Source organism: Arachis hypogaea, chromosome 20, assembly GCF_003086295.3.
Source record: "Arachis hypogaea cultivar Tifrunner chromosome 20, arahy.Tifrunner.gnm2.J5K5, whole genome shotgun sequence".
NCBI lineage: Eukaryota > Viridiplantae > Streptophyta > Magnoliopsida > Fabales > Fabaceae > Arachis > Arachis hypogaea.
In genome coordinates this window covers 94952949-94977816 of record NC_092055.1, presented here as the reverse complement: position 1 = coordinate 94977816, position 24868 = coordinate 94952949, and the positions used below count along the sequence as shown (strand labels likewise).

Here is a 24868-nt window from a genome sequence, read left to right as displayed (position 1 = left end):
TGTGCTTGTGGCGTGTAGGTGTCAAGTGAAAACTTGAGACTGAGCGGTTAAAGTCAAGGTCCAAAGCAAAAGAAGAGTGTGCTTAAGAACCCTGGACACCTCTAATTGGGGACTTTAGCAAAGCTGAGTCATAATCTGAAAAGGTTCACCTAATTATGTGTCTGTGGCATTTATGTATCCGGTGGTAATACTGGAAAACAAAGTGCTTAGGGCCACGGCCAAGACTCATAAAACAAGTTGTGTTCAAGAATCATCATACTGAACTAGGAGAATCAATAACACTATCTGAACTCTGAGTTCCTATAGAAGCCAATCATTCTGAACCTCAATGGATAAAGTGAGATGCCAAAACTATTCAAGAGGCAAAAAGCTACAAGTCCCGCTCATATGATTGAAGCCATGCTTCATTGATAGTTTGGAATTTATAGTATATTCTCTTCTTTTTATCCTATTTGATTTTCAGTTGCTTGGGGACAAGCAACAATTTAAGTTTGGTGTTGTGATGAGCGGATAATTTGTACGCTTTTTGGCATTGTTTTTAGTATGTTTTTAGTAGGATCTAGTTACTTTTAGGGATGTTTTCATTAGTTTTTATGTTAAATTCACATTTCTGGACTTTAATATGAGTTTGTGTGTTTTTCTATGATTTCAGGTATTTTCTGGCTGAAATTGAGGGACTTGAGCAAAAATCAGATTCAGAGGTTGAAGAAGGACTGCTGATGTTGTTGGATTCTGACCTCCCTGCACTCAAAGTGGATTTTCTGGAGCTACAAAACTCAAAATGGCGCGCTTCCAACTGCGTTGGAAATTAGACATCCAGGGCTTTCCAGCAATGTTTAATAGTCCATACTTTGGCCGAGTTTAGATGACGTAAAAGGGCGTTGAATGCCAAGTCTACGCTGCTGTCTGGAGTTAAACGCCAGAAACAAGTCACAAACCAGAGTTGAACGCCAGAAATACGTTACAACCTGGCGTTCAACTCCAAGAAGGACCTCTACACGTGCAAAACTCAAGCTCAGCCCAAGCACACACCAAGTGGGCCCCGGAAGTGGATTTATGCATCAATTACTTACTTTTGTAAACCCTAGTAGCTAGTTTATTATAAATAGAACTTTTTGCTATTGTATTGGACATCCTGAGTTTTATCTTTGGATCATAGTAGTCTTGGTTACTCCAGTTCCCCTCTGGGACTGAGACCAATGAACTCCATTATCACTTATATATTTTCAACGGTAGAGTTTCTACACTCCATAGATTAAGGTGTGGAGCTCTGCTGTTCCTCAAAGATTAATACAAAGTACTACTGTTTTCTATTCAATTCATCTTATTTCGCTTCTAAGATATTCATTCGTACTTCAACCTGAATGTGATGAACGTGACAATCATCATCATTCCCTATGAACGTGTGCCTGACAACCACTTCCGTTCTACCTTAAATTGAATAAGTGTCTCTTAGATCTCTTAATCAGAATCTTCGTGGTGTAAGCTAGATTGATGGCGGCATTCAAGAGAATCCGGAAAGTCTAAACCTTGTCTGTGGTATTCTGAGTAGGATTCAATGATTGAATGACTGTGACGAGCTTCAAACTCGCGAGTGCTGGACGTAGTGACAGACGCAAAAGGAGGGTGAATCCTATTCCAGCATGATCGGGAACCTCAGATGATTAGCCGTGCCGTGACAGGGCATCTTGGACCATTTTCACAAGAGGAGGGGATGTAGCCACTGACAACGGTGATGCCCTTGCATAAAGCCAGCCATAGAAAGGAGTAAGACTGATTGGATGAAGACAGCAGGAAAGCAGAGGTTCAGAGGAACGATTGCATCTCCATACGCTTATCTGAAATTCTCACCAATGATTTACATAAGTATTTCTATCCTTATTTTAGTATTAATTTCGAAAACCCCATTACTATTTTATATCTTCCTGACTGAGATTTACAAGGTGACCATAGCTTGCTTCATACCAACAATCTTCGTGGGATTCGACCCTTACTCACGTAAGGTATTACTTGGACGACCCAGTGCACTTGCTGGTTACTTATGCGAAGTTGTGAAGATATGTTTAGACCATGGTTCTGTGCATCCGTTTTTGGTGCCATCGCCAGGGAATCAATTTCAAACAATAATTCACAAACTGAGTAACAATTTCGCATACCAAAAACCTTAACTATTTTCTCCATATTTTCTTCCCAATTTATTTACTTTCCTTTTTTCAATATTTTTGATATTGTTTAATGTCTTTTATATTGCATCTCAACACTATTTTCTGTCTGTCTAACTAATCCTATCAAACGCTATTGTTGCTTAATCCATCAATCCTCGTGGGATCGACCCTTACTCATGTAAGGTATTACTTGGTACGACCCGGTGCACTTGCCGGTTAGTAAGTGTGGTTGTAAAATATTGAACCAATGGTTTCCACAGATCCCATTATGAACCTCCTCTAATACTTCAGTGGTCCTTGAGGTCGGCACGCACTTCAGCAATGGCGTTGATATTCCTCTTTTATAGAGGATATTTTTCACCAGAGTATAGTATTGTGCTTCCCTCCGGATTTTCTTGGTCTCTTTTTCCTCTTTGGGGAGGATGTCGAATTTTAGGTATTCGACCAAGGGATTCATCCATCCGAGGTTCAGACCGATTATTTCAAGGACATCTTGTTTGTCCTCTGCTTTCACCACAGAGGGCTCTTGGAGAGTTTCCTGGATCAGGCTTCTATTATTCCCCCCCTGGTTTAGTACTTGCTAACTTGGAGAGGGCATTTGCTCTGCTATTAAGATCCTGAGTTATATACCTGATCTCGGTCTCTGCAAAGCGCCCGAGGTGTTCCAAAGTTTTTTCTAAGTATTTTTCATATTTGGGTCTTTGGCCTGATACTCTCCATTTATCTGGGAGGTCACCACTTGAGAGTCACTGAATATCATCACTTTTGTTGCGCCGACTTCTTCTGCCAGCTTCAATCCTGCAATCAGGGCTTCATATTCTGCCTGATTATTTGAAGCTGGGAATTCAAATTTGAGGGAGACCTCTATTTGGGTTCCCTTTTCATTAACCAGTATTATGCCTGCACCGCTTCCGGTCTTGTTTGAGGATCCATCTACGTATAGTTCCCACATAGTTGGCTTTTCCTCTTGGTCTCCCGCGTATTCTGCTATGAAGTCGGTGAGGCATTGGGCTTTGATTGCTATCCGAGTTTCGTACTTTAAGTCGAATTTGGAGAGCTCTATCGCCCACTGAACCATTCTACCTGCAACATCCGTCTTTTGGAGGATTTGCTTCATAGGTTGGTTTGTTCGAACTCTTATCTTGTGGGCTTGGAAATAAGGCCGTAACCTCCGTGAGGCTATTATTAAGGAGTAGGCAAACTTCTCTAGTTTGTGATACCTTAGTTCGAGGCCCTGTAGAACTTTGCTGGTGAAGTACACTGGATGCTGTCCGACCTCGTCCTCTCTTATCAGGGCTGATGCGACAGCTTTGTCCGCTGCAGACAAATATAGGACAAGGTCTTCCTCAACTAGAGGTCGGGTTAAGATTGGATGTTGGCTCAAGAACCTTTTGAACTCCTGGAACGCTTCTTTGCATTCTGGAGTCCATTCGAACTGACATCCCTTCCTTAGTAGAGAGAACAATGGAAGGGATTCTAATGCTGACCCTACCAAGAACCTGGAGAGGGCTGCAAGTCGGCCATTCAGTTGTTGAACCTCTCTTAAGCAAGTCAGGCTTTTCATTTCTAGGATGGCTTGGCACTTGTCGGGATTTGCTTCGATCCCTCTTTGGGTAAGCATAAATCCTAGAAATTTTCCGGCCTCCACCGCGAAGGCACATTTTGCGGGATTTAGCCTCATCCCATGCGACCTTATGGTGTTGAAAACTTGCGAAAGGTCTGTTAAGAGGTCGGTTTCTTCCCAGGTTTTCACCAGCATGTCGTCTACGTAGACTTCTATTAAGTCCCCGAGGTGGGGGGCAAACACCTTGGTCATCAGCCTTTGGTATATGGCCCCTGCGTTTTTTAATCCAAAAGGCATGACCACGTAGCAGTAGTTTGCTCTAGGCGTGATGAATGATGTTTTCTCTTGGTCCGGCTTGTACATCGGGATTTGGTTGTATCCCGAGTAAGCATCCATGAACGACAAGTATTGATATCCCGAGCTAGAGTCTACTAGAGCATCAATGTTGGGGAGTGGATAAGGGTCTTTAGGACATGCCTTATTCAGGTCGGTGTAGTCAACGCAAATCCTTCACTTGCCGTTTTGTTTCTTGACTAGCACTACATTCACTAGCCATGTTGGATATTTAACTTCTCTGATGAAGCCGGCTTCTAGGAGTGCTTTTAACTACTCCTCCACTACTTGGGCTCGTTCCAGACCGAGCTTATGTCTTCGCTGCTGCACAGGTCATGCCCCCGGGTACACCGAGAGTTTGTGAGACATGAGCTCGGGGTCTATCCCTGGCATGTCGGAAGCTTTCCAGGCGAAGAGGTCGGAATTGTCTCTTAAGAGCTTGGTCAACCTTTGCTTTAAGACTCCCTCTAGGTTGGCCCCTATGTTGGTATTTTTTTCTTCCTCTATGCCGACCTGTATTTCCTCAGTTTTTCCTCCTAGCTGTGGTTGCAGCTCTTCTTTGGCTCTTGCGCCACCGAGCTCTATGGTGTGGACTTCTTTGCCTTTTCCCCTCAAGTCCAAGCTTTCATTGTAGCATTTTCTTGCCAATTTCTGATCTCCCCGTACCGTTGCTATCCCCGCAGGTGTCGGAAATTTCATGCAAAGATACCACTGCTCCGAGTCGATTTAGGGTAGCTTTGCCAATCAAGGCATTGTATGCTAACCCCACGTCGATGACTATAAAGTCTATGCTCAGAGTTTTGGATTTTTTCCCCTTTCCGAAGGTCGTGTGGAGGGGCAGAAATCCTAGTGGTTTTATTGGCGTGTCGCCTAATTCGTATAAGGTATCGGGGTAGGCTCTTAACTCCTTTTCATCCAACCCTAGTTTGTCAAACGCGGGCTTGAAAAGGATATCTGCTGAACTCCCTTGGTCCACTAGAGTTCTGTGGGGATGGGCATTGGCTAGGATCATGGTTATTACCACTGGATCATCATGTTCATGGATTATTCCTTGCCCATCTTCCTTTGTAAATGAGATAGTAGGAAGATCGGGAGCTTCACTCCCGACCTGATAAACTCGCTTGAGGTGTCTCTTGCGAGAGGACTTGGTGAGTCCTCCTCCCGCAAATCTTCCCGATATCATATGTATGTGTCTCTCGGGGGTTTGAGGTGGAGGGTCTTTTCTGTCCCCATCCTCTCGCTTTCTCTTTCCATGATTGTCCGACCGTTCCATGAGATATCTATCAAGCCGACCTTCTCTGGCCAGCTTTTCTATCACATTTTTGAGGTCGTAGCAATCATTTGTTGAATGACCATAGATCTTATGGTACTCACAGTATTCGCTGCGACTTCCTCCCTTTTTATTTTTAATGGGCCTGGGAGGTGGCAGTCTTTCAGTGTTGCATATTTCTCTGTATACGTCCACTATGGAAACCTTTAGAGGAGTATAAGAGTGATATTTCTTTGGTCTATCGAGACCGACCTCTTCTTTTTTCTTGGGCTCCCTCTCCCTCTCTTTTATTGGGGGAGGGTGCCCAGGTCGCCAACTCGACTCTCGTAATCTGGCGTTCTCCTCCATATTGATGTACTTTTCAGCTCTCTCTTGTACATCGCTTAAGGAGGTGGGGTGCCTTTTTGATATGGACTGCGAGAAGGGGCCTTCTCTAAGCCCATTTACTAACCCTATAATGACTGCCTCAGTGGGCAGGTCTTGAATCTCCAGGCATGCTTTGTTGAACCTTTCCATGTAGTCCCGTAGAGGTTCTCCGACTTCTTGCTTTATTCCCAGGAGGCTCGGGGAATGCTTTACTTTATCCTTCTGGATGGAGAACCTCATCAAGAACTTTCTCGAGAGGTCCTCAAAGCTGGTAACCGACCTTGGAGGGAGGCTGTCAAACCACTTCATCGCCGCTTTCGATAGGGTGGTCGGGAAAGCTTTGCAGCGAGTTGCATCAGAAGCATCAGCCAGATACATCCGACTTTTGAAATTGCTTAAATGATGCTTCGGATCCGTGGTTCCGTCATAGAGGTTCATGTCAGGACTTTTAAAGTTTCTTGGAACTTTTTCCCTCATTATGTCCTCAGAGAATGGATCCTCTCCCCCCAGGGGCGATTCCTCTCGGTCGTTACGGGAGTTCCGACTTCTAAGGGAAGATTCTAGCCTAAAGAGTTTTTCCTCTAACTCTTTTCGTCGCTCTATTTCTTCTCTGAGATTTCGGTCCGTCTCTCGTTGTCGCTCTAACTCCTGTTCCAGTTGTTCCAGACGACCTTGGTGGCCATGGACCAACCCCATTAGCTCGGCGGCATGGGGTGGTCCTTCTTTCCCTGATTCGCGTCCCTCTGAGGAGTTTACCTTCGGGTTTTTCAACCCGGAGGTGCCTTCTCTTTGTTGGTCGTTGGTTCCCTGATGAAGAGTTAGGTCCGCGTCGTTGTTTCCGGTGTCTAGGTTTTCTTGTTCGGAATCAGACGCTGTATGACCATCTTCGGGTGAATTGTCCGCCATCACTGGTTGATCTCTCGGGTCCCCGGCAACGGCGCCAATGTTACGATGGGTGACCAGAGATTACTGGGCTGGACTTGCTGGGTTGGCCCAATCGCCAAAAAGGGAAAGCCTTCGAAGAGAATCACGTCCTCGGGCCTCCGTCCGACTTGTGAGTATGAATGAGCGGGGGGTGGTACCTGCAAAGACACTCCGATGCCTAAGTTAGCAAGGGAATAAGCAGGTCTAGAGAGTATTGGGCTTAGTGATACCTGAGGGATGTCAGGGTATTTATAGTGGTGAACCCATAACCACCGTTGGAGTAGTTCCACCATTTAAGGAGGAATAACCATCCCTTTTATCTTAGGGAAGTTGGGATATGGCTCCTGGAAATGGGTAGAGAGATTTTAGGGGCAGTTACTCATTTGAATAAGTGTTTATCTGCCAGCTAATCTTCGTTCCCGACTTCTTTAGAGCAGGTCGTGGCAAGCACCGACTTAGTAGGTTAGAGGTCGGCGTAAGGTGAGGTTCAATCCTTTAGATTGGGCCTTTCGTTTGGTCCTGGGCCGTAGCGTTGGGTCAAGGTATGAATAATATGTTAAGGTAAAAAGAACCTTATTATACTTTTAAAAAATAGTTTTAATTAAAAGATTTAGCTATTTTGTATTTTAAAAATATTTTTTTAAAATATAATATATTTTTTAAAATTTTAAATATATTTAATACATTAAAAATAAAAAATATCTTTTTAGTAATTTTTAGTAACAGTTTTTATAAAATTATATTAAAACTTTTATTTTTGATGATATCATTCCATACATAATCACACATTACTTTTTTATATATTTTTTAAAAAATATATATTAACAAAATCCTTACTTAAATCATAAAAAGTTTATTACGGATGTAACACTTATAAATATTCTAAACTAGTAGAGACCAAAAGTAGTAAACCAATACAATAGTAAGTTGCATAATTAAAGTTAAGGTTTTTAGTAGTTTAAAAAAATTAAAAAAATAAAAATAATTTTATATTTAGATATTTTATATAAAAATATTTTTTATTTAATAATTATATTTGAATACGATAAATATATTATTTAAAAATAAATAATTCTTTAAAAAAAATAAATTATAAATTAAAAAAAATTAATACTTTTATTTTTATTACTAAAATTTTGTTAAATACACTAAAAAAATCTTTTTGATAAATTTTTTTTAACAATTTAATGATATCAAAAAAATAGTTGAGAGCAACGCATCAAAGTAACAGGTTGGGGCGAATTCATTCATCGATTCAACAATCTCGCGCTAAATAATTTTAACAGCCACTGAGTCGCAAATCTAATGTAATGCAATAAGCATAAGCAAAAGATTGACTAGACTAACCCAAGTTGATACAGATAGATAAAAATTTGTGTCTCTTAATTATTTCTTTTGGGTTTGATACTCATTAAAAAATAAAAATAAAATTTGCTTACTTAAAAAGTCGTCTACTTTATGTGTCTCTGCACTACTCGAAAAATTAGTTATTAAATTTCCAGTAGGATGGATACCATGGTGCAAACCAAAAGATTGACGAGCATTTACTACATTACTACTCTACAACTGGCTGGTTCCTCCAGCATTAATTATAACGTAAAAGAGAGCGCAAGTGGACAAAATAGCGTCTAGATTTTGTGCCTAGTTATGGATAAAATCAAGTAAAGAGTGGCCACGTCCGACACCAAGACAACACTGAATATTCATCGTCATCCAATACGGTAAGGAAACGACACCGTTTCAATATCCAATACTGTTTGCTGTCACTCTCACTCTCTTCGGAGTCTCATCCTCTTCGTCCGTGCCTCTGGCTCACTCTACTACCCAAAGCTAAAATCTATTGTCCCAATTCGTTTTCCCAATTATTCACTTCAATTCAATTCCAGCTATGGCCGCCCCGCCTTTATACTTCCACGCTACCCTGTGTGCTTCCCCGTCCCCTTCTTCTGGCCGTTCTTCTACCCTCTCTCTACTTTCCAGACCTCACTTCAACAGTTCCTCAACAAAGCTCAAAACTTTCTTCCCTCTCAAGCATGCTGCAAATGCCACCTCTACCACCCGCGGCGGTTCCCTCTCCGTTCGCATGACTTGGGATGGACCACTATCTTCCGTCAAATTGATCATCCAGGGCAAAAATCTAGAGGTATATCTATGCTGAGTTCCTAGGTGTACTTAATAAAATAAAATGAAAAAAAAAAAGAAGAAAAAATGAATTGTCTATGAACTGTTTGTTGTTTTGCTCAGCTCACTGATGCGGTGAAGCAGCACGTGGAGGAGAAGTTGGGGAAGGCCGTTCAGAAGCACAGTCACTTAGTTAGGGAAGTTGATGTTAGGCTATCCATTCGAGGAGGAGGAGAATTTGGGAGAGGACCCAGGACTCGTAGATGTGAGGTAACATCACCCAATAATTTCATTCTTTGTAATATTGGATGTGAATTATTTAAAATATAATTATGATTTACAACAAAACCACATGTCTGAAGCCACTTAATAGGGCAAGGCTTGCTTTGGTAATATGGATTTGCAACATTATGCATAGTGTAGTGGTAGAAATAGAATATTTTAACTTTGGAATCATCACATGTTGTGGTGATGATGTGCTGGGTACACAATAAGTAAAAGAAAAATAAAAAATCAGTCACTTGAAGATCTCTCTTGTGCATATAAGCATGTGTTTTCAGTTCAATTCATTGATTCATGTTTCCATTATTCTTTGGTTTCCAATCGATTAGGTGACTATTTTTACAAAGAGGCACGGAGTGGTGAGGGCTGAGGAAGATGCAGAAAGTACATATGGAAGTATAGATTTGGTGTCCTCAATCATCCAACGGAAGCTGAGGAAGATAAAGGAAAAGGAGTCGGACCATGGTCGGCACATGAAGGGCTTCAACAGGTTGAAGGTTAGAGAGCCTGTGGAGCCGGTACCACTGGATGAAGAAGAGATATCTGCAAAAGAGGAGGAAGAAACAATTGATGAGGTTGGTAGTTGATATTTGACACAACCTTCAAATATTGCATTTTGGATTTGGTTTTTGCATGCATATTTACATGAGTTCATGAATTCCAAAAAAAAGTTTGCGATCTTGTTCAAAACACAGGAGGAAAAACCTAATATTAGGCCATTGTATATTATATATTATAGGATTACAAATGAGAATTGTTTTGGAAGTGGAAATAGATTTGATAGATGTTCTATTATGACTTATGAGTAATTCAAACCTTTCAAGCATATTGAAATACTCCTAGTTTTTCTGTTGGTAGATAGCTTTGCTCATGTTGTGAATTTGACTTGTAGGTTGTCCGCACAAAATACTTTGACATGCCTCCGTTGACTGTGGCAGAAGCAATTGAACAACTCGAAAATGTTGATCATGACTTCTATGCTTTCCGAAATGAAGAAACTGGTGAGCAATTAGTGTCTAGCTCTGTGTTTTTGTGTGGCTTTGTTTCTTACTTTGCCATGTTTTTGTTGGTTTTTCTCCTATTTTCAATACATTTTTTTATCATGGTAACTAACTTTATTCCCTATGCTGCTTCAGGGGAGATTAATATTGTATACAAAAGAAAGGAAGGAGGTTATGGACTCATTATTCCCAAAGGAGATGGCGAAGCACAGAAATTGGAGCCTTTAGTGATTGAACAAGCTAGAGAACACTCCCTGAAAGAATGAAAGGAATTCAAAAAGAAACTCTGTATGTAAGAAGGCAAGAGCTTGTACATGATTAGCGGATACTAATGATAGCTTCTGCGTGGCCGAAGTGCACAGGGAACTTCATTGATGGCTTTGGTGTTAAAAGTAAAACAAACTTTTCGAATTTGATGTACACTTGGTGACTAGCGATTTTAAAATGGAAGAGATGAACCACAGTTTTGACTGCACATAATGTCCAGATTCCAGAATAAAAACCATTTCCTCCGATAATGCCACCTTTTTCTGTCATCATCCGTTTTGTGTTGGTCCATGTTTGTTTCTATTTTACTCAACATAGAGTGTTCATGATGTTTTTGCTTCATTCAATAAGATCGTGACGATAGTTTATAAGGTAAAAAGTTGGCTAGAATCCAAGTGATAGGGACAGAAATACAGAATCAAACAAAAACTTTGCTAGTTAATCAAGCAAGCAGTGTGCTGATTTCATTCGCGTAACCGGAGCTAGTGGGATGGCATGAATAAGTGAGCATTAGATAGACCCATAATAAAAAAGAAACCGAATAATTGAGCACGCCGACAAGAAAAACCAGAGTTCTTGATGCATTTCTTTGAAAAGTACTACATAGTGACTTGTTGCATTTCTTGACAGTAGTTGAAATACATGGATGCAGTAGCATTGTTGAAAAAAAAATGATCGACAAATGTGGATTGACACTTGACAAAGTTGAGCAATTCTTCACTAGTTCAAATAAGAGGGTGTGATGGAATATTACAATTAAAGCCAACTTGAGCACCAAGAGCAGGAATCACAAAATCGTAATCATCACAAGAGTATATGCAGAGTGAGATAATATACATATATATTGCAATTCTTGAAACATAAAGCTAGCTTGATGAACTGCAAAACAACCGTCGAAACTAAAACTTGTAAAATCCTAATACATATGGAGATTAAAAGTAAAGAAATGCTTACTAATATACTAAACTTGATGAACAAAAAACACCGAGAGATTAGTCAAGTACTAGAGAAGTAACATAAAGTGCTGGTTGAGTCTTACAGAACAGAAGAAACAGCAAAAACACCATCTTGCCTTCTTGATTTCATATCCACCAGCTTATCTCCCTCAACAACCTTGAAAGGATCCAACATAATAGAATCCATATTCAGCTTTGGGAATCCCAATTGGACCTGATCAACAGCATTTTGAAATGACACTCTCACAGATTTCTTCCATTCCCTCATAAGACACAATTCAGTATACTCAGACTCCTTCTTTACCCTCTCAAGCTCCCCCAAACACTTAGCAACCTCCCTCTCCGCCTTCTCCAGCTTAGTCACCACCCTGCATAGTTGCCTCTCCTTCTTTTCCAGCTCCTCTACCAAGAACTCAGTAGCAGCCGCTATTCTCAGTGCATTCGCCTTCACGAAACGTCCAACTTCCGCGTGGCCGGTATGGTGGAGCTTGTCCTGGTCAGGGCTAGATAACAAGTGATGCCGAATGTGATGGTCGAAATCAAAGCGGCTATCCCACAGGGAGAGGACCCTTCCTTCTCCTTCAAAATCTTGCAGATGCTGCATATCAATATCTGCAACAATGTTCTGTTCGTGAAACAAAGGAGGAGGAGTAAGAGGAGCAGCACTGTTCTCCACAGAAACCTTTTGCTTCTTCTTCATCTTCTCCGCTGCTCTTTCTCTTGTGAGTACTTCCTCCTTCCTCTTCGGTTTCTTCTTCACTTCCTCAGCTTCTTCCTCTTCCTCTTCCGACTCTGACTCCTCAGCTAGACAATCAGATCAACGGAATAATATGAACAAGAAAGTAAATACAAATATTGAAAATAAGATTATGAAAATGCAGTTACCATTAATGAGAGAGGAACAAGAGAATGGAGCTTTCAGCTTCTGGAACTTTGTGACCAAAGCTTTCTCAGAATCAGAGAGGCTCCAAAACACAGGCGAATCTGGAAACTTCACGAACTCAGACCAAAAAAGAGGAAACTTTGGGTTCTTGTTCTGATCCATGAAGAAAGGAACAGAGCTACCACCATCACTCCCCTTGACTTTGAAGAAATTGTTTTTGAAGCGGAAGCACCTCAAATCCAAAGATAGAAGCTTATGTGAACCTGGACGAGCATGAATATGAAGCCATGCACCTTTCTTCTTCTCCACCAACTGAAAGAAGTAGAAGAAAGTGGGAACAGTAGGGGTGAGTTTGTGAAACTGGCATAGGAGTTCGAAGCACCGAACGAAGACCCAACCGTGAGGGTGAAGCTGTGTAGGAGCTGCGTCAATCTTGTTGAGGATACTCATATGGAAATCGGAGAAAGGAAGAGGTAGCATCAAATCAGTGAAAAGCGCCTTGTACACGAAGAAGAACCGTTCTTGTTCTTCTTCACCTGAACCGTAACAAACACGGTCAAGGTCGGTGCAGTGTCCGAATGATACACTTGCATGATTTGGTTGGAGGAGTTTGGTGGGGGTGAGATTGGCGATGTTGATGTCTGACTTGGTATTCAAAACTTCAGGGTCAACCCAGTTCCAGGTGCTACCGCTACCACCACCGTTGGAACATTTCTGGTTGGTTTTCGTCATCCTGAAACTGAAAAGTGAGAAGAGAAATTAACAGCATTACCATGCAGCCATGGACACTAATGAAGTGATACTGAGACATACCTGATAATAAAACTGAGAAGACAAAGTTGCAGAATGTAGTTCAAGCGTCCAACCAAGAGTAGTGATAAATGAGACATTAATTAATTTAATTAGGGCAATTTACTTAATTAAATTGTTTCACTTTTAATATTACGCAAATACATTGTTTCCAAATCCAATACGCAAATACATTGTTTCACGTATCTATATAAACCGCTACTAGCAGTAGCGGTTTACAGGTGTACAGAAACAGTTACAATCAGCCGCGGTTTACGTGCAAAACAGCTCATTCATGAACCGCTGGTACCTGCCGCGGTTTACGTGTATTATGCGTTGGTCATAAACCGTTGTTATGCGTTGGTCATAAACCGCTGTTGCCAGCAGCGGTTTACGTGTGTTGGTGTGCGTGCGTAAATCGCTAGAGCCTATAGCGGTTTACGTGTAGTTGGCTGCCTATATAAACCGTGGTGGTAGCCGTGGATTATTCATTTGGAGGGGTTGTGAGGTTTTTTAGAGAGAGAAAATTCTAGAGAGAGGTCAGAGCAAATTGAGAGTGGGTCCGAGGTATCTCAGCGGCGACTTTCGGCGAGTTATCATGGCAGACAGGAGCTTGTACCGACTGAACGGTATTGCGCATATTGCCGGTTCTATTGGTGACGAGGTTAGTTAATTATTTTTTTTAGGCTTAGCATTTGTTAGTTAGAAAAATGGTATGTAAGGTAGATGAACTAGAATTTATAAATTATTCCCTCTAGTTTGAAATTAGGCTTCGCATGCTAGGATGTTAGTTTAATCGGTTTGGGTTAGTGTTTTGAATTTTTCTTGTTAAGTTATAAATATGACTAGTTAGTTGAATTTCAAATCCCTTCAATGAATGTTATTCTACATCTTGTTGGTTTAGTTTAGGGAAAGGGACAGTTGACGTTCGTGATTTATTTTAGTTCGGTTAGTATATTTGTATGATATGAAGTTTTTTATTTTAAAGCTTTATAATATTTTTATAATTCTGGCTGTTATTTATTGAAGTATGTGTTTTGTTATTTTTACTATCGTAATTAGTTTCTATAATTTGAAGCTTACATGTTTTTCGACGGCTTAGTTATATAGGGTTCATAGATTAATTTATTTACCGGTTCAGCATTTGTTGATGGTTTAAGATAATTTGTTATTGTTAGATAGGGAAATTTTTTTATGGATAGGAGAATTTAATTGGACCATGTATTTCTTTCATGTTCCGTGCATCCCACTAGGTGTATATACAGTGTGAGACGGCAACAGAATATGCCCATGCATGAAAGGATCATCCCGTATTTAGAGAGGGCTGGATTGTACCATTTGGCCAGGCTAAACAACCAATGGTTCTGGTTGGATGAGCCATTGGTTAGTGCGTTCGTTGAGAGGTGGCGTCCTGAGACGCACACGTTCCATATGCCTAGTGGATGAAAGTAGACTCTATCTTCATCATCTTGGTCACCCGCTCTAACCGGGGAGGTCTTCAGCAGAGCAACGGAACCGTCCGTGGTGGATGTGACCCCAAGGATCCATCTAGGCAGATCCGCATATGACTTCTCCCAATCGCCATATATCTGCGCTACTGCCTTCTGCTTCGCCAACCACACCTTCCGATAACTAGGCCTAAATCCATATGTCGCCTCTGTTGCCTCTTGCAACACCTTAATCGACACGAACGCATCAACTTTAACCAATGGAAAGATTCTCGCACAGATGACATGATAATCAAGCTGCTTGTGGTCGCTCGACATCGATGTGGCCATACACGTGTGTGATCCATTGTACCTCCTAACTTCCCATGTGCTCTTCCTTTTCCGCATGACTATCCGAATCAACCACGTGCACCCGTTACCAAACTCCTTGCATCTCCCTTGGTATTTCAGATTGTCTGACTCCATAACCTTGTACTCAACTCCACGCTGAATACTGTAATCTTTTACGCTCAGCACGGCATCCTCCTTACTCTGGAATGATTGGCCAATCTGAAATTCAGTCATAGGTGTCCCATCATGCATCCCCTGCCCATCGAATGTTGCATCTACATTCTGGTGTTGGCCGATGGCTTCCAAGTTCAAAGAAGACAGGTGGGGAGGGTACTCTTGTGTTCTAGAACCGGAACCTCCATAGGTTGGACGTGTACCTCTTGGAATATCATCATCACTGTCCCCACCAATATCGACCGGCTCTTCACCCGAATCATCGTCACACAGCGCATTCTCAACTCGATCCGGTCCGGCATCAAATTCAAAATCAGGCACAACAGGAGCCACATATGCATGAACAGCCCCAGCATGTTTGGGCTCAGGAATCGGAACTGCCGCTGCTACCACAGGCATCGATGTCGAGGCACCACCGATTGCGGTCGACTGAGGATTCGGTGCCGATGCCCCAGAGCTATCCACACCATCTTCCAACTTCGCAAGCAGCTCAGGTATCCTCACCTCCGGAAAACTACGCTTGCAGTGAAACAAGACCTGCAGGTCTTCATCCGACCCTATCACGAAGGTCTCATATCTCACACCAGTTGAAATAACGGCTATGGGAATCTTGTAAAATAACTTTTTTACCCACTTCGTCCCACAGGTACCAAGCTTCCGTAATATGCTTAGCTTAATCTCTGCCAATGTACTCGATGATCGGATAAAATACTAAGCGGTTCTCTATCTGTGAATTTACACCATGCCTTTTGTTCTTTTGAATTTTTCCAGAGCAGTGAACCAGAGCCACAAAACTATCCTCCCCCTCCATTTGTGAATAACACTCTACCTCTCCGCATTTGTCCCCTCCATGGTTTATATAGGCACTCCCATTCAGCATGCTTAACGTAAACCGCTATAGACTCTAGCGGTTTACTATCACACACGCACGCACGTAAACTGCAGCTGGCAGCAGCAGTTTATGACTAAGCCGTTTTGCACGTAAACTGCGGCTGGTTCTAGCGGTTTCTGTACACCTGTAAACCGCTACTGCCAGTAGCGGTTTATATAGATTAGTGAAACAATGCAATTGCGTATTGAATTTGGAAACAATGTATTTACATAATATTGATGTTCAAACAATTTAATTAAGTAAATTGCCAATTTAATTAAAATAAAATTGGGGTAAAATCAGCCACAATCAATTTTAATCACTAATTTTAATATATAAATAATATTTTTAAAATAAAATATTTTTTTAATAAAATATTTAAATGACACTTTTCATTACTTTATTTTTAAGATTGATTTTTTTAAATACGAATATAATGTGTGTGTTATGCATTGCCATAGATAGGATGGGTATTTTTCTCTGATGGAGATTAAATTTTTTTTTTTAATTTGGCACTAACAAATCATGCCCTCAAGGATATGAAAATTTAAATGTAAATTTGAGAGTCTGAATTTTTAATGTGCAATTTTAAATTTTAGAATACACAAATTAAATGGTCAAATTTGTATTGGCATAATTTTTTTATTTTACTGTAAAATAAATTAGAGAGTCTAATTAGTATATTTAAAAAAATTTTGAAAACAAAATAATAAATTTAAAGATTAGATTTGTATAAAAAAATAAATTTAAAGATTAAATTTATATATTTAAAAATTTAAAATAAAAAAAAACAAATTTAATCCTCATATTTGTAGATTTCATATCATAATAAAACACACCAAATTTTAACAATGTTGAAAAAGACTAATGAAAAGCCAATATCAAAATTAAAAAGTGTATTTTTAAAAACAAAAATATTATGTATATATTAGAGAGGTAAATGTTAAATCATTACTCAAAAAATTCTGACGCTGACAAAATGAAATTTGGATCCTCTAAATTTTGAATTTTTACTTTAGAAGGTAAAGTGTGATCTCTCACTCTTGAATGATTTTTCTCTCATATTTTCTCTTGGTCTCACTTATAAAATAAATGGTGAGAGATCACACTTTTTTCTCTAAAATAAAATTCAAAATTTAAAGGATTCAAATCTGACAAAATGGTACTTGACTTTTGTTATTGAAGCAGGCCAGAATAGGGATAGCAACGGGACCCCATGGGAGCGGGCACATGCCCCTCTTCCCTGCCCCCGCCACCCATAATCCATCCCCGTCCCCGCTTCGTCCCCGCGACGGGTAACGGGGACCCCGTATCCGCTGGGGATCGGGGTCTCCGCGGATATCCACAGATTTTTAAAAAAATTCAAAAATATTTTAAAAAATAGCAAAATTAAAAAATAAAAGATACATAGTCTAAACCCAAACTTCGTATTATAATCTAATTTCCCAATTTTCCAGTAAGAATTCAAACCCCAAACCCTAAATTCAATTTCACAGTAATAAAATCAATCTCTAAATCTAAATTTACCAATTAACAGAATTCAAACCCTAATCCTAAATCCAATTTAACATTAATAGAATTCAAACTATAGCAATTTCATCAATTAAAAATCAAAATATACATTAAAACGGCAAAGCAGAGGCAGACCAGAGGCGAAGCTTCGAGCAGGAAGCAGTGAGCGAGGCAGTGAGAGGAGGAAGGTGAGCAGCAGTGGCTCTCCTCTGACGGCGATGAAGGACGATCTCCTCTGGACGGGGACGAAGGCGGATCTTGCTCCTATGACGGTGATGACAAAGACAACTCTCCTCTGGACGATGACGGAAACTGCGACGGTTCTCCTCAGGCGCGCAGCGTGAAGACGGCTCTCCTCTCCTCTACACGCAGAGGCATGGTTGGTGATGACAGATCTGAAGAAGATGATGATGACAGAGGCATGGCTGGAGCATTTTCGTCTTTGCGGAGTAGAGGGGACATGGGTGCAGGCAGCGCCAACATTGTGAGAACCAAGCACGAAGCGACACCGGTATGGGAGGAAGGAAGAGGAAGAGGGTGAGACCTGAGAGAGTAAGAGTGATTTGATGAGAGAGTGAAGGAGTAAGGCAGAGGCGTGAATTAGATTTTTAGGTTTCCATCATATATATATATAAGGATATTTATGTAATTTCATCTATACGGATATTATACGAGTATCACGGGGCGGGTACCTCTCTCCCCGCCCCTGCCCTGTTTATTAAACGGATACCCGTCCCCCGTCCCCGCGGGGAGAAATTGACCCCCAAATCTGTCTCCGGCGGGTAATTCCCCGCAAATATCCTCCCCACCAGGGAAAATTGCCATCCCTAGGCCAGAATATAAATCGGTATCGCTTTTCCAACTGCCTTAATTAGAACATGTCTTTCAGTTGAAGAAAGGAGCTTTCCTTTTCAACCTTCCACCCGTTTCTGAACTTTATCTTTGACGGAACCAAAAGTAGCTTTCTTCGATTTCTAAACAATAAATGATCATTCCAGGTATTTATCTTGGACACCTACATGATTGATGTTCAAGTTCCCTGCCAACTCTAGTCTAACATCGTGAGGGGTGTTGTTGTTGAAAAACATAGTAGATTTATTAAGATTGACCTACTGACCACTAAAGCTTTCATACCAGTCCAATAGGTTAAGAATGTTGGCACAACTATCATCGGAAGCTTTGTAAAAAAAGAAAAATTGAGCCATCTGCAAAGGGTAGGTGAGTGATCATAGGACATCTCCTATTAATTGAATACCTTGGATCCATCTATTTTGCTTTGCTTTGTGTAACAAGAAGGAGAGGGCTTCTGACAAAAGAGGAAAAGATAAGGATAGAGAGGATCACCTTGACGGATGCCTCTTGATGCTTGAAAACTATATGGTTAACCTTCCACAACTACAGAATAAGAAACAGTGGTAACTAGTTCGTGCATCTAACCCACCAACCTTGAATCAAACCTAATCTTCTCTAACATAAACCACAAAAAATTTCACTTCACCCATTATAAGTTTTGCTCATATCAAGTTTGAGGGTCATTTTAGTCTCCATGCCTATCCTTTTAATTTTCAAATAGTTCATATTCACGAGCCACTAAAACATTATCTAAAATGAGTCTTTCCTTCAGAAATATGCTTTGATTATGGCTAATGAGTCTGTTTATAACACCTTAAAGTCTATAAACCAATTCTTTCTTTTTACATTTTCTTTATCTTTTTCAAAAAAGAGCTACAACATATTCAACTTTTCTTATATTTTATTATGTGTGACTTGTGAGTTGGTCTGCTATCTAGTCTAAAATTGTGACAAAAAAATATCTTTCAATATTTATTTAATTTTTTTTGTTATGATCATAGTTATCAGATTTGGATCGAATCGGTCGGTTTGACTGAAAATCTGATAAACCGGTAGTCTAGTCGGTTTGTTTTAAGATGCAGATTATTTCTGCAATTAACCCAGTCAACAGTGGTCAAATCCGTAGAAAATTGGACGGTTCAATGCGAACCGATGTAGTTTAGGCGCATGACCCGCGCGTCTCCACGGTGCACCACCTTATGAATTAATTCACAAAAACATAGCACCTGTGACTCGAACCAGGAACCTTGTGCAAAACTTCAGCAGTCTTGTTCTAAACCTACAACCATACACTAGTTCATATGTGTAATGTTAATTTTATTTATATATAACTTTTTTTTAGTTTTTTTAGATTAGACCCATTAAATTAAAGGTTAATAATTTATATAAATTATATATCATATTAAAGTAATGAGCTAATGAAATTTATATATAATTTATTTAAATTTAAATAATATAAAATATTAAACATTAATTTTTATTTTTCAATAAATATTGTATTATAATTTTATATATTTATTTAATTATTACCGGGTTAAACGATTCGACCACTAACCCAACAACCCAATAATTTTATCAGGTCAATTGCCGATTCGGTTTTGATAACTATGGTTATGATGATAGGTTTGTATCTATATTTAAAATATTAATCTAATATATCTAATCTGAATTATATATATATATATATATATATATATATATATATATATATATATATATATATATTAAAAATATATTTGTGTTCTAAACAAACAAAAAAAATTATTATTAAATTGATCAATGTTACATAATAAATTATTTTTTGTTATATAATAATTATACTTATCATTAAAATATTGATATAATACATCTAATTTAAATTAAATATATATTAAAATTAAATAATATAGAATATACTTGTTTTTTAAGTAAAAACTCAAAAGCTTAAAAATTAAGATACAATGAAACTAATAAATATTTTGTGCGTTGATATATATACATAAACTTTGAAATTTGTTTATTTTCTTATTTAATTTTTATGTTGTACTTACATAAAGTTATAAAACTTTAATTAGTGTTGTATTTTTAATATATATTTTAATATTTATTTTTTATTTATTTATTTATAATTTTACATAAAATTTTACTTTTTTTTATTTAACTCTTATGATATAGGTATATGTGATTATGAAATTTTAGTTGGTTTCGTACTTTTAATTTATGTATTTTTAAAATTTGATATTAGCATACATTTATGTTTTTATGTATTTGTTTATAATTTTATATATTATTTTATTATAATTCAGTTATTTCATTTGAATCATAGTTGAATCAGTTAATCTTTAAAATTAATAAATTAGTAATTAAAGCAATTTGATGACCAATTCGATTATTTAAATATTTAGAATAAAATGATTAGATAATATAAAAAAGTATTTAAATTATGTCCAATAATTTTTCATCTAAAATTAATTTTAAATAATATAATTCAAATAATATTTTTGATATAAACTTGGCAATATAAATCATATTAAGATAGAGTATTATTTTAGTCCCAAAATTTAGGTCAAATTTTAATTTGGTCCCTAATATTTCAAATTTCCTATTTTAATCTCAAAGTTTTAAAGATATTTAATATTGTCTTACTCTTAAATTTTACATAAATAATTCATGGAATGAGTGATATGAACGTTACAACTTTATTAATTAAGTTATATCTTCTTATTCTAGTAAAAATTTTTAAACCCTCACAATCAAATGCAACAATCTAAAATCAAAGAAAAAATGTAACACCCAAAAATTTTAACTAGTCAATTATATAATTAAAATGGAGTTAAGAGGGTTTAAAAAGACTCTCTCTAGGTTAAAAATTTAAATTTTATAATTTAGAAATTTACAGATAAAATTTGAGCTCAAAACATTATTTAGAGTGCAAAAATATAATTATTTATGGAAAAATAGGTACTGGCGTTATAATTACTGTACACACTTAGGTCTGTCTGGTACTACATATGAGAGAGATAAAAAAATAAAAATAACTAGAAAAATATCTAGACTACAAATCGTAACATATATCTTTAAAATTTTGGTCTTAGGAAGGGCCAATGGGCAAAACGACAAAAATGCCTCTCACTTAAAGAGTCAAGAAACGTGACTCCATCTAAAATTTATTCATTTTCAACAATATTGACAGAGATCTCGAGAGTGAAGAGAGGAAGAGAAGAACATTATTCACTACCCACTTTAAATCCACTTTTCTCACAAACTGGAGTTTCGATCGATGATTTGTATAAGAACCGGAGTAAACGCTTTAATAAAATAATAATTTAATTGTCCGAAATAGGTTTGAAAATATAGAAATGTTCTTTTTAAAATATAAAGGTGAAATTTGATTTCAATAATTTTTTGAGTGGGAAAATTTTTTATAAAAATGTGTACCGGTGCTTAAGTCGGCAGTACCGGCTCTAGTTTGTCCAGTACCACATATTTTGGAAAATGAGATTTTGAAAAGTAAATTTACTGATTTTGAAAAGACAAAAATAATTTAGAATTAAAAACCAGACGTTAATTTTAAAGGTTTTGGCCCAAAATGGGTCAAACGGATCTAAAACGCTAACGGGTTAGACCGGACCCAAATCAGACCCAAGGCTCAACATATACCTACACATTAAATGATCTTTCAGCTCATTTTCACCACCAAAAAGAGAGAGAGAAACGCGGATTGAGAGAGAACGGAGAAGAAAAGGGGTGGCACTATTCATCGTCACCTTCCGGGAGACATAACATGAGCTGCGGTGCTCCGATTGATGAGCCGTTTGCAGCAACGCGAAGTCTCGTCGAGCTCTTCATTTCTGGATAAACTTTGTTGGTAAGAAATCGAAACTCAAGCTCCAGTTTTCAGCCCTCATAATTCTATGATTTTGGGTATGATTTTTGAGTAGATTTTGTGATTTTGTTTGTTTAGGGGTGATCTAGTATTGAAATATTATTGGGTGTTGCCCCTAATATCTTTAGGTAAGGTAAGTCTCTTCAAACTCTTATGGTTTGATATTTTGGTTAGCCATAGTATTGATTCTTGGTATGTTATATGTGTATAGCTTGATAGTTGGTGAGTTTTGGAAGTGGTGTTGGTGCTTGAGGCTTGTTGATCTTGTTGGAATCAAGCTTTTAGTATTTTGCACATATTGAAGATCGGCTAAGGTATGGTTTCGATTTTCTTTATATAATATGTAATGTTTCTGAACACTTAGGCTAGTAGATCCTAGGATAGGATTGAATTGATCTTAATTGTTGGTTGTTATTGATTATTGTGGTTGATGATGATTATTGAGAATTATTGTTGTTAATGAGGGGTGTTGATATTGTTGACAAATGATGTGGATAGGAATTTTAATGATGATGAATTGATGCTTGGATTGATAAGTGTTGAAGGAGTTGATAAATTGGGATCTTAAGGTTTGGATGTTGTATAGTTGAATAAGGATGGGATTTAGGAACTTTGATGTGATTTAGGTTGAATTTAGGTGTTGATGAATAATGATTTCGATGGTGTGAAATAGTGTAATTGGGATGTTATTGATGGTTGAGTTTGAGGAATGAACGGTATAGACTTTTTTGTTGTTTTGGTAGTGTTTGGGTTGTGAGTAGTTTGATTTTGAATTGAGAGTTTTGGTGAAATTGAGTTTTTAAGGTTTTTGGTAAAAATGGGTTTTAGGCCAACTTTAGAGGATCATATCTTGAGCTACAGTTTTTGAAATTGATTAAATTTTGCATCAAATTAAAGATATTTCAAAGAGCTTTAAAACGGTATAGATTTTGTGAAAATTGGAATTTTGTAGAAAAAGATATGATCGTTGGAAGTTGGTGTCAAAAATCTGATTTCTGTGATGTTGCAGAAATTGAGTTCTAGTTTGTGTACGCACCCACACTGCTGTGCGTGTGCTCTGAACAGGGGCCATGTTTTGACTTATGCGTACGCACATCTTTGTGCGCACGCACACCCTGTGATTTTTAGAAAACGTGCGTACGCACACTCTGGTGCCCACACACATTCTGTGAAATTTGCAAATTGTGCATACACACAACATCATGCGTACGCATACTGCCCTGTTTTTCAATGAAAACCTTGTTTTTAACCGTTTTACCTTTCCAAAAAGCTTGCAAACGTCCGTAATACTTGTTTAAAATTTTTTTGCCAGTTTAGGATGTTGAATCAAGGGAGAAAATAATAAAGGAATAAAAGGGTATTTTTAGTTATGAGTTTAGAGCCGATGGTATAGGTTTTTAGTAGGTCCGTGTTAATCCTAGCTTGAATGGGTGAAGACTGAGTTGTGAAGTATATGGTTGAAGAGATTTTTGAGAAATGGGAGTGCTTATGATGAATTTAAGAAGTTGGAAACCAGTGATGGTTATGATGAGTTGAGAACTTAGAAAAGAATGATGAATTTATTGGATTATATGGGAGTGTGCGGAGCCTATATCTCCGGCGTGGCAGTTTTTCTACTGTAAGAGTGTGCCCAACACTATATCTTTGGAATAATTTATGATGAGACAGTTGTTGTTGTTTCCTTCCTTGCTGCATGAGTGTGCAGAGCCTATATCTCTGGCGTAGTAGACTCCCTGCTGCATGAGTGTACGGAACCTATATCTCCGACGTGGTAGATTTTTCTGCTGCATGAGTGTGCAGAGCCTATATCTCTGAGTGTGGCAGAAAGGCTACATCCGGAAGGATGTGTCAGGTTGGTATTTATGGACCGACAAGTGATATCACGAGCCAATAGGACATGCATTCATCATATGCATCTTCTATATGCATGTTTGCTTTGCTTAACTTCAGTTATGCCTAAATAAATCACATGTCCACTTGCTATTTGTTTACTTGCTGTATATGTATATCACTTGTGCTTTACTTGCTTGTATTAACTGTGTTTTCTGTTGGAATTGAGGAGGCTCGGTAGACGGTGGCGATGGATCACATGGTGTAACACCCTAACTTTTAGCACCTCATGATCGTACCAAAAGTAAGGCGTTACTAACCTAATTCCTTTTATTATCTATTTAATATTGAGCCTTTACGCGTAAATCTATCGAAGGTTTTACTAAAACTTATAACTTTTCCAACAAGAAGAAACAACACATATTCACATACTTAATATTAATAATATATTGTAGTATTACATACAAAAGCAATTACAGAACCTACCTCTCTGAATAAAACTCTAACTAACAAGGCGAGGGGAAAATAAATTCTAACAACTCAAATCGTAAACATATTCCTCTGTGCTCCTGCAACTTCCCAATAAGCATTCGCACCTATAGTTGAAAGGGATGTAAATAGGAGGTAAAAATTGGGGAGTTTTTAGTAGGATCGGGGTTAGAAGTTTATTTCATTTCATATATACTTGGTCAACAATAATAGTCAACAAGGGATAATTCAATTCAATAATTATAGAACACAGAATTCGAACAGCCATTTAGCGCACCCACAAACACAGAAAACACACTTACCAACAAATATGCGCAAACAAGTATGATGCATGTCTATTCCTATCGTAGGCCATGAGCTCATGTGTCGGTTGCCTACCCGCTCCCGACATTACCCAGGCACAAGTCCCAGATATGGCTTTCCAGATGCATACAGTGTGCATATAAGTCTTACGGCTAAGCCGCATACAGTGTGACTTTGAAGTGTATTTTATTATTCTTACATATGGAAAACAGTTCTCAATGTGTCGGCATTCCCACTATACATTTAGCACTAAGGCCCAAACAAGGTCTCATC

At 38.3% G+C, this 24868-nt stretch overlaps 2 protein-coding genes across 2 annotated transcripts; one reads left to right on the top strand and one right to left on the bottom strand.

Annotated features, from left to right (window-relative positions):
* The first annotated feature begins 7874 nt into the window (after positions 1–7874).
* LOC112783118 (ribosome-binding factor PSRP1, chloroplastic) lies at positions 7875–10544 on the top strand. Its single transcript, XM_025825895.2, has 5 exons — positions 7875–8765; positions 8867–9013; positions 9355–9600; positions 9918–10026; positions 10162–10544. The coding sequence occupies exons 1-5, from the start codon at positions 8511–8513 to the stop codon at positions 10290–10292; spliced, it is 888 nt and encodes a 295-aa protein (XP_025681680.1). The 5' UTR covers positions 7875–8510; the 3' UTR covers positions 10293–10544.
* A 550-nt stretch (positions 10545–11094) lies between these two features.
* On the bottom strand, positions 11095–13001 carry LOC112783117 (uncharacterized). Its single transcript, XM_025825894.3, has 3 exons — positions 12946–13001; positions 12135–12871; positions 11095–12053 (listed from the first exon to the last, which is right to left on the bottom strand). Exons 2-3 carry the CDS (start codon positions 12862–12864, stop codon positions 11329–11331), a joined length of 1455 nt encoding a protein of 484 aa, XP_025681679.1. The 5' UTR covers positions 12865–12871; positions 12946–13001; the 3' UTR covers positions 11095–11328.
* Positions 13002–24868: the final 11867 nt, after the last annotated feature.

What these genes read in the sequence shown, in the direction of transcription:
- LOC112783117 (XM_025825894.3), bottom strand. Translation starts at nt 12,864, where the DNA reads ATGACGAAAACCAACCAGAAATGTTCCAACGGTGGTGGTAGCGGTAGC. An exon ending in TTGTTCCTCTCTCATTAATG is followed by an intron (nt 12,054 to 12,134) that starts GTAACTGCATTT and finishes CTGATTGTCTAG; the next exon opens with CTGAGGAGTCAGAGTCGGAA.
- LOC112783118 (XM_025825895.2), top strand. Translation starts at nt 8,511, where the DNA reads ATGGCCGCCCCGCCTTTATACTTCCACGCTACCCTGTGTGCTTCCCCG. An exon ending in TCCAGGGCAAAAATCTAGAG is followed by an intron (nt 8,766 to 8,866) that starts GTATATCTATGC and finishes TGTTTTGCTCAG; the next exon opens with CTCACTGATGCGGTGAAGCA. An exon ending in CCAGGACTCGTAGATGTGAG is followed by an intron (nt 9,014 to 9,354) that starts GTAACATCACCC and finishes CCAATCGATTAG; the next exon opens with GTGACTATTTTTACAAAGAG.